General features: G+C 39.3%; 1 protein-coding gene across 3 annotated transcripts; it reads right to left on the reverse strand.

Annotated features, from left to right (window-relative positions):
* Positions 1–819: 819 nt before the first annotated feature.
* LOC125226161 (vegetative cell wall protein gp1-like) lies at positions 820–17926 on the reverse strand. 3 transcript variants are annotated; one of them, XM_048130064.1, is made up of 8 exons: positions 17773–17926; positions 16063–16226; positions 15253–15425; positions 8615–8736; positions 7272–7862; positions 6471–7223; positions 5472–5687; positions 820–1016 (listed from the first exon to the last, which is right to left on the reverse strand). In XM_048130064.1, the coding sequence occupies exons 1-8, from the start codon at positions 17816–17818 to the stop codon at positions 949–951; spliced, it is 2133 nt and encodes a 710-aa protein (XP_047986021.1). In that variant the 5' UTR covers positions 17819–17926; the 3' UTR covers positions 820–948. The 3 variants fall into 3 exon arrangements, with proteins under 3 accessions (XP_047986021.1, XP_047986020.1, XP_047986019.1); XM_048130063.1 differs by having other exon boundaries at positions 820–886; positions 917–1016; positions 6471–7862; XM_048130062.1 differs by having other exon boundaries at positions 6471–7862.
* Positions 17927–18000: the final 74 nt, after the last annotated feature.

Raw genomic sequence — 18000 nt, forward strand, 5'->3', positions numbered from 1 at the left:
CTGAACCTATGGAGGTACCGTCGGAAGCGGCACCACAAACTTCAACAGCTCCTGCGACTTATTAAAAACGCTAAGAGTTCAGAAAATATTGCAAGTTACATTGCAATATGTTTTATGATCATGTAAATAATATAACTATTTGTAAGTTGAATCACAGAATATATAATAGTACAAGTACAGAAGGCCCACTGCTTTGATGTTCACGACATGCCGCCTTTATAAATGCCTACAACATTCTTACAAAGAAACGAGCCGCACGTGCGCGGCGTCCGGCGATAGGGTTGCCTATGGATTAAACGAATTAATACTCAGATAAAATGTTATACTATAATATTCAGGTTTTGGGTACTTTCTAGGTAATATATATAGTATTTATATATTTTTGTTTAAGTTCCAACATCACAAGACTTATTGAACCTTTCCGAGGGACTTAATCCATATAATATTCATTTAACTAAACATTATTAGTCATTCCACACGCGGACAATGCATATGAACCTTAAAAAAACTCGCGACGTAAAGTAACAATAGAAAGTGCGAACGTGCGTTTTGTGAGAATGCGCGCCACCCCTGATTAGGCCGCGAACTCGCGGCCGCCAGCATGTACTAGTAGCGCGGCGATAGAATCGCCGAGTGAGCCGCCCCTGGTTGAATACAAAATTGAAAATAACTAGCGGTTTGTTTTAGTTACTTTTAACAACATAAGGCCTTACGTTTATGCTTGTAACAAAAGTTGAGTTTAAATCTTAAATTGTATATGTCTGGATCTAACGAGGACTTAATCCGTGGAACAAGGGAATGAGAAATAAGACTAATGCATTTCTTTTCCTCTTTATTTACATTCTGGTAACCCCATTAAAAATACAGTAATTACTCCAAGAGCACTAAGAAGAAATTTAAAGAATCCTTATTTACTTAAAAAATATTTGAATCCAATATGGTTCCCTCTCACGTCTTTGACTGGGTGCCGTCAGGTTTGGTGACCGTCGTTGTTTTGATGACTCTTGGTGGTGAATCTGAAAAATAAGAGTAACATTTGAGTACTGTACGTGTTGCGTATTAGCAAAGACATATGTAATTGACAACATTTCATATTTTTGAGTACTACTTTTTATTGTTTGGTTTGAAAGAACTCAATACTAAAAGATACACGTATTTTTTTATTTTTCCAAAAACTGCTATTTTAAAGAGAAATTCCCTTTTTATTACTGCTTCGAGCAGAAAGAGCGTAAGTTACAAACGCCAAGACACAGCTTCGTGTCGTCACATGTGTTGTTTCATACACATAAGAAAACGACAAAATCATTCCTAAAAAAAAGTTTTAACAGTCAGCTTAAACAGTCCGGTATGTCTGACTCACGGAAGTATAACTAAAGCATGGAAGCCATGCTAAAATAAGAGCTCGGTAACATGTATCTTACTCACACCACACTATTACCTTTTTTATATGAGCGAATGAGACAATATTCCACAACTTCTTTCGTTTTCTCGAAGGTTGTGCCTAAATGCTGATGTCAAAACGGACCTGGGGTCCATTTATTATACGCACAGATCAATACAACAAGATGGCCCTTACAGGGCGACTCGCGGTCACCAAGCATACGACAAATCAGGTTTATAAAAGTTTGAACGCGTGCGACACCGATCAGTAGCGCCCAAGTATACGACCCGCTAACAGTGTCCGTGTCCGCTCGGGAAAAAATCTTAAATAATCAATTTTGGTTGCAAACAATGGTCTCTTACAGCATAAAGTGGTGTGGCAAGTCTTCTAACACTTCTACATGTAAAAAAGATGGAACAACATTCCACAGTTAAGTCAAATTAATTATTTTGCTGAATATTGTTTATTGTCCGCGGAGTTCATTTATACTGGTCAATATGGTTGTGCTGAGCGGCGCCGAGGCGCGTCCATCCCTCTTTACCGAGTTAACAATGTGATATGCTATCCCTTTCACGTAAACGACTAGGCATGGGGCCATGTTAGTTTATGTCTGTTGCGGGAACTTCGTACTGCCGTTCGTACCATGTAGCACATGAATTTATGAAATATAAAAGAAAGCAGATTTGTAATAGTGAATAATTATCTAGAATCTGTAGAGTCTGTAGTGGTATTTAGTTCATTGATTAGTTTCGAATATTTAGTTGGTTATTTAACTTAGTAAACGTAAGTAAAAATGCACAGTTTAGTTATTAGTTACTAGAATGATTTTTATTGAGATGCTATCACAATTATCATCCTCCTTGCGTTATCCCGGCATCGGCATTCGCCACGGCTCATGGGAGCCTGGGGTCCGCTTTGGAAACTACTACCAAGATTTGGCGTAGGCACTAGTTTTATGAAAGCGACTGCCATCTGACCTTCCAACCCGAAGGGTAACTAGGCCTTATTATAATTTAATTATAATATTATAATTTGTTGCAAAACAAATTCACCACAGTACTGGTACCGGTACCATTGTCTATAATAGACATGTCCCATTCCCATCCCTACTGCTAATCATAAAGGCGCGCCATTATTTGAAACGACCAATGGCAGCACCGTGCGCGCCCGCCTCACCCCGCAAGGATTGGTGATTTGCGTCTCGAACAATATCGCTTGCATTTGGCTTCTAGTGGGGTGTTCTGTGATTATACGGCAAAATTAAATATACGTTTGTCATTTCACACTCGGTCTCCATCTTTGACAACTGTACATAGTCGTATTATATTGGTTCGAGTTTTTAGCGCGACTTCAATGGTCGTCTTGACGATATTTATTTATTTTGTGAGGATTTCTGATAGATCGTGGAAAAAATAGCTCAGTGTATATTTGTGATAGTTCCAAGTTTCATTTCTGACTATGGCTTGTGTGATCAAGTGTTGCAAATCACATTCAGGAAGAAAAGAAAATACGCAAGAGGTTATATCATTTCATCGGTAAGTTTCTTGAGTTTTTGATAATATTTATTGATACGACCTGGCAGAAATATAAATGTACATATTAGTAGTTTATACAATTCAAATCTTATTCAATTCTGTATAGATTTTTGCATATTTTTTGGAAGTTTTCTCAAACTCGGAAAGGTTATGTTTTTTAGCATAGTGATGTGATGTGTTTTATCGACCTTGCAATAATAACCTATCAATATTCATACCTTAAAAACGCCATCAATGATTATTGTTCTTTGTTATGATTCTCTTGTTATTTAGCTATTTTACAAATTCAACTTTATATATTTCTTAGATTTCCGAAGAAGAAGACCGGAAACACGAAGTTCAAGGTGCGATGCTCGCGGTTCCTTTACTCCCAAGACTCCACCAAAAAGAAGGCCAAGAAGCTGAAATGGAGCAGGCCCCCAGATGTCTCCCCAGGTGTCTACCTTTGACAATTGTACATAATCATATTATATTAGATCAAATATCTCGGCGGTCGTCTGGCCGATTTTTAATTTAATTGTGTTTATTCCTGATAGATAGTTGATGATCCTGCTAAATTCTTATTTGTGATGTGTTCAAGTTCCTTGTGTGATTATGGCTTGTGTGATTAAGGACTGTAATTCACGTACATGGAGAAAAGAAAACTCCCAAGAACCTGTTGTGTTTCATTAGTGAATTTCGGTCAGTTATTGATACTATTATTTGTAGGATCTAAACAAAGCATAAAATACGATCTTTTCATAGTTTAAATAATAACTACTACCATGTTAAATTCTGTTCTGAAGTTTCTCCAAACTGTTTTTAGGTTATGTTTTTGTACTAGTGATGTGTCATTTTTATCGACGTCCCGACATTAACTCTATTGACATTCTTGCATTGAAAAGGACATAAAAATGATTAATGATGATCAGGTATCACAGACTGGGTAAATGGTAATGTAACATTTCTAGTGAATTAAACTTATAGTATTTTTTAGTTTTCCAGAAATTCTCAAACATTATTAAAAAGAAACTAAAAATAGGTGAAACTATTGAAATAATAAATTTTGGTACCTACACTGCCGTTTTGTTTTATTTTCTATTTGATAGAGAAAATATTATTGAGGTAAGTATAAGTAGATTTTTGAGTGGAGGACTAGAAATTAATAGAGGGATGCTACACGAATTAAATTACTTAGGTCTTTGCGTAAGGAGAAGAGAAGAATGTATTTATTTGTTTTATACTCGTATCTCCCATCTTCTATTTTTTACAAACTATTTAGGCCGATATTACACTATCATAGAAATATAGTCATAGACAACATGCCGTCCTTTTTATTCACGTTACAGAAAAAGGGAGGCATACAGACCTATGATCAGAGATATAGGTATGATAATGTAATATTAGGACTTGGTAAGAGAAGAGAAGTGACCGTTTATGTAGGTAAGTACATAAACAAACCATTTATTTGCAATCAGTAGGTACGGTTAGCCAAGAAGGCAAGAATGTATGAATATATGACTTTCATAGCCAAAAAGCCACATAATAATCCAAATGAAATGTTTATATCAATATTGTATGTTTTCGTTACTTTTATATATATAACGTTTATATTATTTTTAAGGTGAGAACGTAAGTAAGTGCATATTTTATCGATAATTGAATCGACAAAGTAACATCCCTAGCTAACACAAAACCAGGGACCACCTACCAAAAAGAGCAATAACTAGCATATATCCATCCTTTTTCAATACATTATCTAAGTCATAAGGAAGTCAAGGATGAGTATATGCATTTTACACGAATTTTTATTAGGGGGGCTTGGTCTGACTGTCAAGTGTCACTGTCAACCACTAGTGAATGACTACGAATCATAGACTAAGCCATGATTTTTTTAATATCTTTGCTACGAACTGTGATAAGTTTCACTGTCAAACTCAAGTGACATCCCAACTGGAAGATTTTTTTGATATAGTGGCAGCTCTAAATCAGCTATTTGACGTCACTTCCCCTTTAAACTATTTTTAAGATTTTTTATACTAAAAATGCGGAAAAAAAATTAAAAAAATGATTTATGTGATCTACAAGCGTATATCTCGAAATGGTTTTCGATTTAGGGAGATTGAAAATTTTGAAACGTTGTCAATTCCGTATAGACGGAAAAAGAGAAAAAGGTACGGTGGCCTAGATGGCGTTACACCTTTGGGGAACGCTCGGCTAGATGGAGCTAATATTAATATTTGACATTGTAACACATATCAAGCTAACAATATGGGCCAAATTGTCAAAACTGAGGTTCAAACGTTTTAAGCTTGTGTCGAGAGATGGCAGTCTATGCACTGTGATTACACTGATTACCCATTTTTACCAGACTACGGCAACGCAAAAGGAGGGTTATGATTTTGACCGGTATGTATGTGGGTATGTATGTATGTATGTTCATCTGTTCCCTCATTCTGAACCAGACGTCGGGATGGCTCCATACTTAGTTGAGATTGTATTGGCGCGTGTGTGGTCTACAAATCGTACTGTACTGTCCTGAAAATGGGTTCCCTGATGAATACTCAATTACTCACCCTCGTCATCATAAATGGTCTGAGTGAGTTCCTCCACGACCGTGCCGTCGGCATGTATGGTGGTCTTCGTTTCCTTGGTGACCCTCGGCTCGCGCGGCACGTTGAAGAAGTACATCACATCAAACTTTTCGTTCCCGCTCGATAGCTTCTTCCAGAAGTTCACGTCGTCAGTTCTGAACCAGACGACGGGTTTGGCGCCATTCACTTGGAGAATGTCTGAAATATACGAGAAAATGAAAAAGTTGTCTGATCAAGACGCACCGTCAATAGTTATTTGTTTTACAAGGGGGCAAAGTTGTTGTTTAACCGCACGTGCCAATGCCAATATTGACACGCGAGCAAGCGAAAGATTCCAATAGCGAGCGTAGCGAGTGGTTTAAACACTGGGATCTTGAGCGTTGAGAGGGTTTCAAGGCGCGTAGGTTAAACAAACTTTGCCAGCGAGTGAAACAACATTTTTCACCACACCAACACCGAACACGAACAAAATACTGACTATAAAACATCAAAATAAATCAAATCCATCAATCTATTAAATATTTATGATTCAAAATCATCGTTCATAGGTAAATTCTATCAGCCAGCTTAAGATATCAAGTTAAAATTTGTATGAATTTAATTTGCACTCTTGTGGATAAAATGCAATTTTGCTATCTGTTTTCGAATAGCAAAGTAAGCCTTTACCAGTTGGTGTGGTGAAAAATATGTAGTATGTATTGCACTCTTGTGGATAAAATGCAATAGTTCACCGCTGGGCGAGTAACTATCAACATCGCCCTGTCTCTTTTATTTACAGGGGAGTGATTATCTTTTGTTAGTTTTTATAGTCGATAGCTCATAGTTTACTAGCTCGCGGTGGGACCAGTGCCTTACGAGACCTGTATTCAGGCATATAGGAGTGCTCCCGGCGGATAGACTCAGTGCACGGATAAATAACGTGAGTACAACCAGTTATTAATGAGATTATAGTTGATTCAAATATTTCATTTAGATACTTACCGACATCGGTCTTCGTATTCTTCGGCTCGATGTATGGAACCACTTTGCTGGGGCAAGGTTGGTTTGAATCTTCAGTAGTCGAGGGTACCGGCTTAGTCACTTCAGCAGTAGCGTTGGCTGTGGCAGTCGCTGTCACTGGTGAAGGGGTGGTGGCTTCTGTCTCAGGTGGTGTTGGGGTCGTTGGGGTTGGTTCAGTAGTCACAGCTAAAGGAGTGGTTGCAGGGTAAACAGCAGTAGCTGTTACTGACACTGGTGGTTGCGCTGTGGGTGCGGAAACTGCTGGCTTCTCTGTGGTCGGGCCGGTTGGAGGTAGAACTGTAGGTTTAGGTCCAGGGACGGTACCGTTTTGAATTACAGGTGGTGGAAGAGGTTTGTTTGGTGATGGAACAGTGCTGTTTAAAAGTACAGGTGGTTGGGCTGGTCCGGTTGGTTGAATAGTCGGTTTTGGACCAGGGACTTTGCCAGTTTGAATAGAGGTCGGTTTTGAGGGTGAAGCAGGGTCATTAGGTCCAGCTATTGGAGAATTTGGTGCTGGTGCGGGATCGACTGGTCCCAGTTTAGGCGCTGGTTTGACTGGGGTTAGTCCTGGGCTAACTGGCGCTGGGTTAACCGGGGTTGGTGCTAGGTTAACTGGCACTGAGGCTGGTGGTGCAGGGACAGTGTTTGATTGAGCAGTGGCGTGAGCGACTGGGGTCTTCTGTACTGTAGTGGAAGGAGCTACTGGGGCATTTGATGCTGAAGCAACTGGGGCATTTGGTGCTGAAGCAACTGGGGCATTTGGTGCTGAAGCAACTGGGCCATTTGGTGCTGAAGCAACTGGGGTATTTGGTGCATTAGGTGCTTGTGCCACAGGGGCTGCTGCTGGCGATGGGACCACCGGCGTCTTTGGTGGGGTATTCGGCGCCGTTGGTACAACTGGTCCATTTGATGCTGTTGGGCCATTTGGTGCTGCAGGGGTTTTTGAAATTGGAGTTACTGGTGTCAATGGGGTTTTTTGTACTGGTGGACTTGGTGGCACTGGGGCAAGTGGGGCCACTGGGGTTTGTGGGGCCACTGGGGCTTGTGGAGCCGCTGGGGCCACTGGGGCTTTTGGGGCCAGTGGGGTTTGTGGGGCCCCTGGGGCTTGTGGGACCATTGGGGTTTGTGGGGCCCCTGGGGCTTGTGGGGCCACTGGTGCTTGTACCACTAGATTCTGAGCTGGTTTAGCAGTCTTAGTCGGCGGAGTAACGCTGCCAGCGTTCACTAGGATGTAGTTAGGGTGTTGTTCGACAATGTGTTCGATTTTGTCCATGTGCTCGATGTTTCCGTTGGGGTGGATAACTAAGTAGCGTTTCTTTAGCGGTGTGGAGGCGAGAACTTGCTGGATCCTCGGGTGGTAGGCCAGTTTTTGAGCTTTAATTAAAAACAGGTTTTTTAATTAATATAGTACACGGATAACAGGGGCCCATTTTTCAAAACTGAAAGTTACAAGCGGAAGTCTCTTTCCAACTTGTCATATTAGACATTGACTACCACTTGTAAATTGTAACTTGTAGCTTCGAGAAATGGGCCCCTGGGGCCTATTGCATAACAATTTACAACTTGTATTACAAGTGGAACTCTCTTTCTTATAAAATGAATTGGAGGGGGACTACCGCTTGTAATATGAGTTGTAAATTGTTATGCAATAGGCCCCTGGTCGTAGAATTTTTCAAGTGACACATGGTTCGTTCGTGGTTGTTTGCATTAACTTTTTTTCTATTAGAATCTAATAACATGTAAATTATGGCATATATCCGTTTGAAGCCTCAAAAGTAGTTTGGTACCTTAAAAGGTACCGTCAACCGGTTTAACCTAGATTTTTAATTTTTTTTTGCTGATTCTGGACTCCTTCTTGGAGGAATAGCCAGACATAGCACTGGATAAATTGGGGGTTAAATCATCAGTGGATAAATTGGGGGGAGGCCTTTGCCCAGCAGTGGGACACGACGGGCTCCAAATAATAATAATAATTTTGCTGATTAAAACAATTTAGAGCGTTTTCTCATTATCCGATCCGACATCGGATGTAGGAAGGATGTCCAAGGCAAAAAACAAATATGGCGCCTTTAAGAATAGGATATCGTATAATCTAAAAACGTACGTAGACTTTATAGTAAACTTACGCGAATAATGGTACGGGTTGGTAGCCGGCTGACTCGCGCCCTGCGAGTTCCCGACCTGCGCCTGAGCCTGGGCGTGAGCCTCCGTCGCGACTTGGTACTCCTGCTGCACTGGCTGGTATTGCCTGATACAGAAAATCCTGGTTACAACATCGTCATACGATATTAAAGGCAGACAGTGGGATATTTCGCCACAGTGACATTAGGACATAGGACATTTTTACACAGACAACAAATACAAATAATTTATTATGAATAACATAAGTGTACAGTGGTTATTCTTAAAGACGACTGAGTCCCACGGTAAGCTCAAGAAGGCTTGTGTTGTGGCTACTCAGACAACGATATATATAATATACTCATAATACATAGAAAACATCCATGACTCAGGAACAAATATCTGTGCTCATCACACAAATAAATGCCCTTACTGGGATTCGAACCTGGGACCGCGGCGTAGCAGGCAGGGTCACTACCGACTAGGCCAGACCGATCGTCATTTCACATTGACAATCCTGTGTCTATCTGGGTTGACAATTAACATTGTTACTTGGCGTCAATATTTCCTTGTTGAACAGGCAATGAACGGCCAAGTATCACTGTCAATTGTGATTATTGTGAAATAGGCCACAAGATAAGTTGGAATCACAAACCACGTCAACTATAGAAGTCACCAGATATTTTCCCGTAGTCATTTAGTATGGAAACTCCACCGCTTAATCTAGCTGTGTCAACTTTTACAACCAGACTAGTGCTAGAGGGGCTGCACTCGTGTGATTGTGGATTATCGAATTGAAGTTTGACTGTTCGCGTACGGTGTTCAACACAGGTTGAAAATTGTAGCTCGGCCTTTAGGCCATTGCTACAACGTCCTAGGATGAGAAAAACCGGCCAAGTGCGAGTCGGACTCGCCCACCGAGGGTTCCGTACAAACTAGGCTTGTGTCGTTCACGAACTATGAACTGTTAGGAATAAAATCCCATCAATGACCGAAATGAACTGAATCTTTCCGTGGTCTGAGAATCGGTCTTTGCTCATTTAGTTCAGTATAGGATCGGCGAGCGCGAGCCGTTTGGATCGAGAACGAATGTGTGACTGCGCCGACCGAGAGCGAGAGCTACTTAGCAGAGCAACAAAAAAAGTCAAGTTTTCATATTAAACTTCGGTTACTTACAACCTTTCGGCCCGGAATGTTACTATCTGTGGACTATTTGTATAATTTTGACACTATTCGGTCCCATTCGTTCTGATCTTTCCGACCGCAGTGGTCGCTGGTCTGGCTGAACTAAATGAGCAAAAGACCTAAAAGAGCGAACTAGTTCATGGGAGCGATTGAACGAGATCGGAGCGCTCCGATCAACGAACGAAACGGCACAAGCCTAGTACAAACTTTTAATGGTCAAAATAATCTAATACTACTCATACTCATTTATTTGTAACGCCATTTTACACGTCAAGATTTGATTTAAAAAAATAATATTCATACAACAATAATACTTAGAAAATAAATAGACAGAAGATTGAAATTACAAAAAGTTAGGCAATATTCACATAAAAAATTAACAAAAATATTTTTCTAATTAGGTAATAAAAAAATTGTCATAAGTGTAGAACGGGTGCTCGACCAGCCAAGTTTTTAAGCAATACTTAAAGTTCGACACTCTAGGTACTTCAACCACATATTGCGGCAATTTATTATAGACGGCAGGGTCCATCACACTATGAGCAAGAAGAAGTATTGCATAGATTTCATCGAGGGAACCGGCCCCTTACCCTTCTCTTTGTAGGGAGTAGTCACGTGCGATTTCATGACTATTGGGATAAATCGGATCAGTTTGACCCAAGGAACAATTTTGCCAAGCAGCATCGCCACAGGCAAAAGTGCAAAGTCGCTGGCCTTACTTATCCTACTGGTCATTGGTGACACGAATATGGCAAAGGGAAATGAGCATAGTTTGAAAATTATAAGTTCTAGCTATATACTTCAAAAGACAATATTGTAGAGAATTTTATAGAGAATATACTTCTCTTAGACGTTATTGTTGTAGCTTTTACGGTTTTCATGGAAATATAAAAAAACTGAAAACAGGCATACAAAAGTGGGGAGAAGGAGGAGAAACATTGACACCTCGGCGTGTTTCTACTTCAATTTTGTCTTATAACCCTATAAGCTATATACATGCCAAGTTTCATGCTTTCTGCCAGACGGGACTATACATTCATACTAATGCTCTGTTAACGCTCCACACTATTCAAGTATTTTCCCATTAATATGAACTATCAACGGCGTGGTCATGCGGCCCGAAAGATTAAAATGCACAAAGTGAGTCTTTTTGAGATTTAAAGCTAAGCCATTCCATGCGAACCATTGACGCCGTGGCTTGCGTGGGCGACGGTTGCGCGATGGTCGCGCGACGGTGATGCGACGCATACGAAATCAAACCTTATCGATATGGAAGTAGACGATGCGATGAGACGCGACGGCGAGTTATATAATGTCTTTGGCTAGAAGTATAGGTACTCTAATTAAACAATATAAACAATAAAATTAATAGCCCTCAAACTTTGTGGAAAAACTTAAAGAACACTGTGTTGCCTAAAATAAATAAAGATTTGCCTACTTCATTTAATAATCCTGACACCATAAACAAACACTTTCTTAACCTGCCTGGAACTCCAGATGTTAGCTTGTCACAGCTGACCTTTTTTGAGTTTCATAAGTTCAATGACTCTGTTTTCCACTTAGATACTATTAATTCGAATCAACTGATCAAACTGATCAAATGCATAAAATCTAATGCTGAAGGTATAGATAAGATAAATCTAAATATGCTTGTGTTAACTTTTCCTTACTCAATTGAGGTCATTACAAATCTTATAAATACCTCCATTCTCACAGCAACCTTCCCCGATATCTGGAAGTTAGCAGTTGTGACTCCACTTCCTAAAGTATCCCCTCTACTCTTACTGACCTTAGGCCCATAAGCATACTACCTTGTATGTCTAAAATAATGGAAAAAGTAGTTGGCTCACAGTTAGCTGCCTACTTGGAAAAAAACAATATATTACCAGACGTCCAGTCAGGCTTTCGAAAGGGACGCAGCACTGTCACCGCATTACTTGATGTCACTGACAACATCCTGGATGCTCAGGATAAAGGTATGTGCACACTTTTAGTCCTCCTCGATTTCTTCAGGGCGTTCGATTGTTTAAATATAAATCTTCTTCTTTCCAAACTGACCTACTACGGTTTTGACCACCATACTGTTAAGTGGTTTGATAGTTATTTAAGTAATCGATCACAAATTGTGAAAGTATGCGGAAATGACGGATCCTCACTTTTTTCTGAAAAGGCTGTAGTGACCAGGGAGTTCCTCAAGGATCGGTGCTCGGTCCGCTCCTGTTTATACTCTACTCTTCAGATGTAAGGTCGCACATCACACATTGCAAATACCATATCTATGCAGACGACATACAAGTGTATATATCATGCAAGCCAGAAGACATTGACTGTGCTATTGTGAAACTAAACCAAGATCTAGCCTCTATTGCATCCTGGGCCACAGAAAACTGTCTACTGCTTAATCCGAGCAAAACCAAATACCTTGTATTTGGCAGCCGGCAACAAGTGGCTGGTATCACTATTTCACAAGATGTTATGTTGTCAAACACTCTAGTTGAGAGGGTATATGAGCCCCGTAATTTAGGACTTCTCATGGACTGTGAACTGCGATATGAAAAGCATGTAGCTGAGTCTATCAGAAGTTGTTTTTATAAACTTAAGGTCCTATACAAAATTCGGCCATACATAAGTGAAAACCTACGCTGTCAGCTAGTTGAGTCACTTGTATTATCAAAATTGAATTATATGGATGTAGTGTTTGGACCTAGACTTCTTGCAAGAACAAAGAGACTCATACAACGTGTCCAAAATGCCTGTGCCCGCTTCTGTTTCGATATTCCGTTGAGAGCACACGTGACTCCTTTTCTTAACAGCCATCACATCCTTAAAATGAAGCACCGACGTAAATTTCACTTGGCTTGCTTGCTCTTTGGTGTGCTGAAGTATAAGTCACCCCCGTATCTCTTCAGCAAACTCTCTATCATCAAACTTCGCGAACGCCGTAACTGGGGGATTCAATTGTTAACGCCGCGCCATACTTCTGCAGCTTTCCGAGGAAGTTATCGCTATTCTGCATCGCGTTGCTGGAATAATGTGCCTCCGCCTTTGAGGAACCTGCAAAGTATTTATAGTTTTAAAACCAAGCTCAAGCAGTATTTATTAAACCACCAACTTAGCCAAGAAAACTTGAGACTTGACACGAGCTGCCTATAGTTAAACATTCATTTCTTATCTTTACCACTTGTTTTTTGTTCCTTCTGCAGCATGATTATTTGCCGTTGATGTTATTTAATAATGTTCACCATCCTGTAAACCCGTACATTTGATATTTAGTAATTAAGTTATGGTTTCACACAAAATCACGTTTGTTATTGTCTTGTTGTGACAAACCTGTCTTTTAGTTAGTGTAACCACCGCTGGCGCTAGTTGCAACTAGCAATTGCCACTTTAATGTACACCCATAGTATGGTTCGACCAAACGTTAAAACGCGGCGTGCGCGATCTGGTGTACGACTCTTTTTAATTAATTTGGGTTTTTTCTGTTTATAATTATTATTTTATTCTATGTGTCGATCACAGTCTGTTGTTATTTTTCTTGTAACGTTTTCACTTTCTTAACTGTTTGACCACGTTCTTGTATGTGTTTTGTATTTCTTCTGTCTGTTACCCTCCGTGAATCTTTCTCACTTGATGGTCTCATCGGAAGATCAGCGCTGGAAGTCACCAGCAACATGCTGAGATGAGGCCATTTCGTGGCACTTCATTCCTTTCTGTCTTGTTGTTATTATGTGTATTTTGTCTTACCTGTGTTCACGAATAAACGTTTATTCTATTCTATTCTATTCTAATCTATTCTAATGAGCATTATTGTATTTAGCGCCATCTCTCGGCAAAATTTACTAAGTAATTTACGCGACTTGAGACTTGTGTGAACCTTTAGGCATCGAAAGTTACATGAAAAGTTGTCGAAACTAATAATAGATGACGCTGCATTTGAATATCTTAACTCATAACTCTAATACTAAATTGAATATAATCTAAGGTAGAGCAGAGTCTAACTGGGGAAGTACCTCCGCTTTACAAAAGACTGCGGTCAAATAGGACTAGACCTTACTCATTGTTGTGTTCCTGCCGGTGAGTAAGGCAGCCAGAGCTCAACGAGGGAGGACCTACGGAACTAATTAGGACAATAGATTGTCCTTTGAGTCGTCGGCACCCCTTCTAAGTACAGGTTTGTACAAGTTTCTAATGAGTCGGCAACGCACATGTGCCACTCCTTGAGTGGCAGGCGTCCATAGGTTACAGTGACCGCTTTCCATCAGGCAGACCGTATGCCTGTTTCCCACCTACGTGGTACAAAAAAACTGTCGACGAATTCACCTTAAACATTAAAAACAAAGTCAAAATCGATTGATTCGTTCGGGAGCTATGATGCCACAGACAGACATGTCAAGCGTCAAACCTTAAATTATTATAAAACACTCCGTCGTTTTTGCGTTGGTGGTTAAAAACAAGAAACTTCCTTCAAAACTATAATAAAACACAACTTTCTATGAAAATTGGTCAAGTGCGAGTCGGATTACGACATTTCCATACAAACAGGTCATGAGCGCCTGACGAAATGTAATGGCAACGTACACTAAATTTCGTACTTAGATTTCGCGTATATTTCGGAAACGATAAGAGATAGAGCAAAATGGACTTCTGATTTTGGTTGTCGATGGCACAATTTTTTTGTTTTCGTATATATACACCTTTTTTGGACCTATGTGGGCAATATTATGGTCAGTGAAGTTCTAAACGGTCTTAAGTGCCTCTTTTTTAGTAGGAACTTAAGTCATTTTGGAAAATGTTTTTTTTTATTTAACAATTTCTATAACAAACGAAACAGAAATTAATTTCTTTATACCTGTCCAACGCGATTACAACATTTTAAGACGTTTAGTAACTATTTGCAGCGGCAGTGAGTGAAATTCGTAATCTGAGTTTTTTTCTCTTAAGTCCAACTTACGCTTGACTGTAGATTTCTAATAGGTTTTCCTGTAATCTACAGGTAGAGGGCTATCTCGTGTATTTTTTTGAAAATTTTACGCTAAGTAATTTCGGAGATAAGGGGGGGGAATGGTCATTTTTTGCGTATTTTCTTAAATTACTTCTAAATTACCAAAATAAAAAAAATAAAAAAATTATACTTCAAATGCTTATAAAATGCTCTTTCATTTGATATGTAACACGATATAGTTTTAATAACTTTGATTTTTAATTTTCAATGTTACCCCCCAAAAGTGGCCCCTGTGATTAAATTTCATTTAATTAAATTACATGTCCGTCTTTGGGCCACAGGTTTACATATGTGTGCCAAATTTCAAGTAAATCGGTCCAGTACTTTTGGAGAAATCGGCTGTGACAGAGGGACAGACAGACACGCGAGTCATCCTATAAGGGTTCCGTTTTTCCTCTTTGAGGTACGGAACCCTAAAAATGAGTATTTTATATATGCAATATTAAAAATACCTGCCTAATAGATTGTTGACGCTGCACTGGGTAGTATTGCTGCGTTAAGGGCGCCTCATACTGAGCGCGCTGTAGAGGAATCGAGTTGAGGTACGGCTCGCGTACGGTGTTCAACACAGGTTGAATATTGTAGTTCGGCCGCGTCAGGATTTGGTTTGCCAATCTTTGGTTCAGGTCCTGGTATAGGAAATACGAATATATTATAAGAATAAATTATAAGTGGTGTGCACTTGTGACGAAAGTGAAACAGTTTTACGATAGATGTCGCTAGGTGCGGGTCGCTTTAGTTGTCTATAAAAAATATGGGGTAACATTAACAGAACATAGATCATTTATTGATGAGAGATGACGCGCAAATAGTTCTAAAAGGAACTATTAATGGTAAGCCAAAACGAACTATTAAGGCCAAGGCACGCGTTTCGTTAGTGTAATGTATAATTCTCGGTCGGATACGGCTTGAATTTTTCCATCTTTCCCACTTTTTTAAATCGCTGTAACCCTCTCAGGGTATTGGCAGTTTTAAAAAGAATAGAAATAGTCTGTATTTCCATTGCTATCGCAGCGGTGGAAATATCTCTAAGTTCTATAGTTAAATTTAAAATTTAGACTAAGGGGCCGTCCACATATTACGTCACACACAATCCCCCCCCCCCCCCTCTCACCCTGTCACGCTTTTTTGTTTTGTATCCCTCTAACATGGATTGTCACATTTAGTATGACCCCCCTCTCTCGCTGTGACGTAATATGTGGATGATCCCTAACCCTCTGCAGGGGGTCGTACAATGAAAAAACTCTGGTCTGTCTAGTAACTTACCTGGTTCCTCAACAAGTTCTCATAGTTCTGCCTGCGGATCTTATCTTGCTGCTCTATGTAGAGCTGCTGCTGGTAGAGGTCGGGAGAGTGTGCTAGAGCTGGTATTTGTACCTCTTGGGGCTCATACGTCTCATAGTACGCGGGCTCCGGGAATGGGAAAGAGGCTACAAATTATAAACATTATAATAATTTCAAAAACTCGGGTTATATCGTATCATACACGATGACACTGAAATTTGTCAAATCTAACCTTTAATACAATGAAGATAAGAGTTAAAGCATGTGTCTTCGTGAATGAAAAGGTCTGTTATTTGGTTAGAATGGAGCTCAATCTAACACATCTTTATTTGCTATGTTTATATTGAGTCTTGTTTTGTTAAAATGAGAATGTTAAATGAAAAGAAATGAAAAAAATGTTTATTCAAAACTAAAACTTAAAACTTTAACTTCTGCCAAACCAGAGTATGGTTTGTTGGCAGACGAGGCTCCTAATACATTAGGTTCTATATCTACTTATATTATTTACTTGCAATACAATTAAAGCACTACAATTTGAAATAAATTTTAAGAACAAATTAAATTACTTTCAGAGATGCGAACCGGAAGTAAGTTATTAAACATTAAGGTGTATATAATTGTAGAAATGTTTAAGTAATGGCTTTTAATTATTTTATTATATTGTATTTTAACTTAATTATTGTTTTTTGTATTTTTACACGTTCTATACACTGTATTGTCTTATTTTACTTCGATGTTTGTTTTTGACATTCATATGGGTTTTTTTGCCTGAATTAAAATTGATTTATTTATTTATTATTTATTTATTTTTCATAGAAAATATTTTTTATTTGTGTTTTTTTAGTAGGCAGTAGGGACACTACTACTTCAACTATGAACTGAAATAAATGTCATACCTATACAAAGAAAAAATAACCAAGGCCTCCAAGTGTCCAATGCTGGATTCGAACCAGCGTACCTACTCCGTTACGCCGTTTTCACATTATCCGATCCGATATCGGATGTCGGAAGGATTTACATAGAAAAAATCCAAGATGGCGCCTGTAATGTATGGGATATCGGTCCGACATCCGATCGGATAATGTGAAAATGCACTTATAGTCACGGATGCCTCATGTGACATGTCAGTTCATAATTTGAAATAAGTCAGTAATAGGATATTTGCACATGTAATATCTCGTGGCATGTTTTTTACATCACTTTTATTTTACACTAGCTTTTGCCCGCGGCTTCGCACGCGTTAGAAAGAGACAAAACGTAGCCTATGTCACTCTCCATCCCTTCAACTATCTCCACTTAAAAAATCACGTCAATTCGTCGCTGCGTTTGGCCGTGAAAGACGGACAAACAAACAGAGACACATACTTTCCCATTTATAATATTAGTGTGGATAAGTAAAAGCCAACACTAGTGCTGCCCTCCTAACCTCAATGGCGGTAAGTATCTCAAAAACAAAAGATCTAGAAAATAAAGTTTTCAAACAATAACTTACTCATGCCACTACTTAGGTTAGCAGGGCAGAGAATCCTTCTGATTTCGTACTGACATATGATTTTAGATACCTATGATTTTTACTGAAACCAAACTACAGGAATTTTGAATAAATTTCGCGTTACTTTCCATTACTAACTTATTTTGAAAAGTAAGCGAAAGTAAATTAAGCACTATTTTAATAAATAAGGAAATACTCACAGACTAGCTCCAAAACAAATATAGCGCAAACGACTATTGTCTTCATTGTCGCTACATGTGTACTAAGATACTAACACACTCTGACCGTCCAGAGCCCCATACTCTTATAACCACGAGCTCGAACAAACACCACAGACAGCTGAACAAACAGTCCGCCATTGTTTTTAAACTGCTCCGGTTACTGAATACATGTTTATGAACAAAGAAAATTCAGGGCCCCAATAATGT

The sequence above is a fragment of the Leguminivora glycinivorella genome, chromosome 5 (assembly GCF_023078275.1).
Source record: "Leguminivora glycinivorella isolate SPB_JAAS2020 chromosome 5, LegGlyc_1.1, whole genome shotgun sequence".
Lineage (NCBI taxonomy): Eukaryota > Metazoa > Arthropoda > Insecta > Lepidoptera > Tortricidae > Leguminivora > Leguminivora glycinivorella.

Coding starts and splice junctions, on each gene's coding strand:
- LOC125226161 (XM_048130063.1), bottom strand. CDS start 17,818: ATGAAGACAATAGTCGTTTGCGCTATATTTGTTTTGGAGCTAGTCT. Junction 8,737..15,252: donor CAGCGTCAACAATCTATTAG/GCAGGTATTTTT, acceptor TTTCTGTATCAG/GCAATACCAGCCAGTGCAGC. Junction 1,017..5,471: donor GACCATTTATGATGACGAGG/GTGAGTAATTGA, acceptor CTTATTTTTCAG/ATTCACCACCAAGAGTCATC.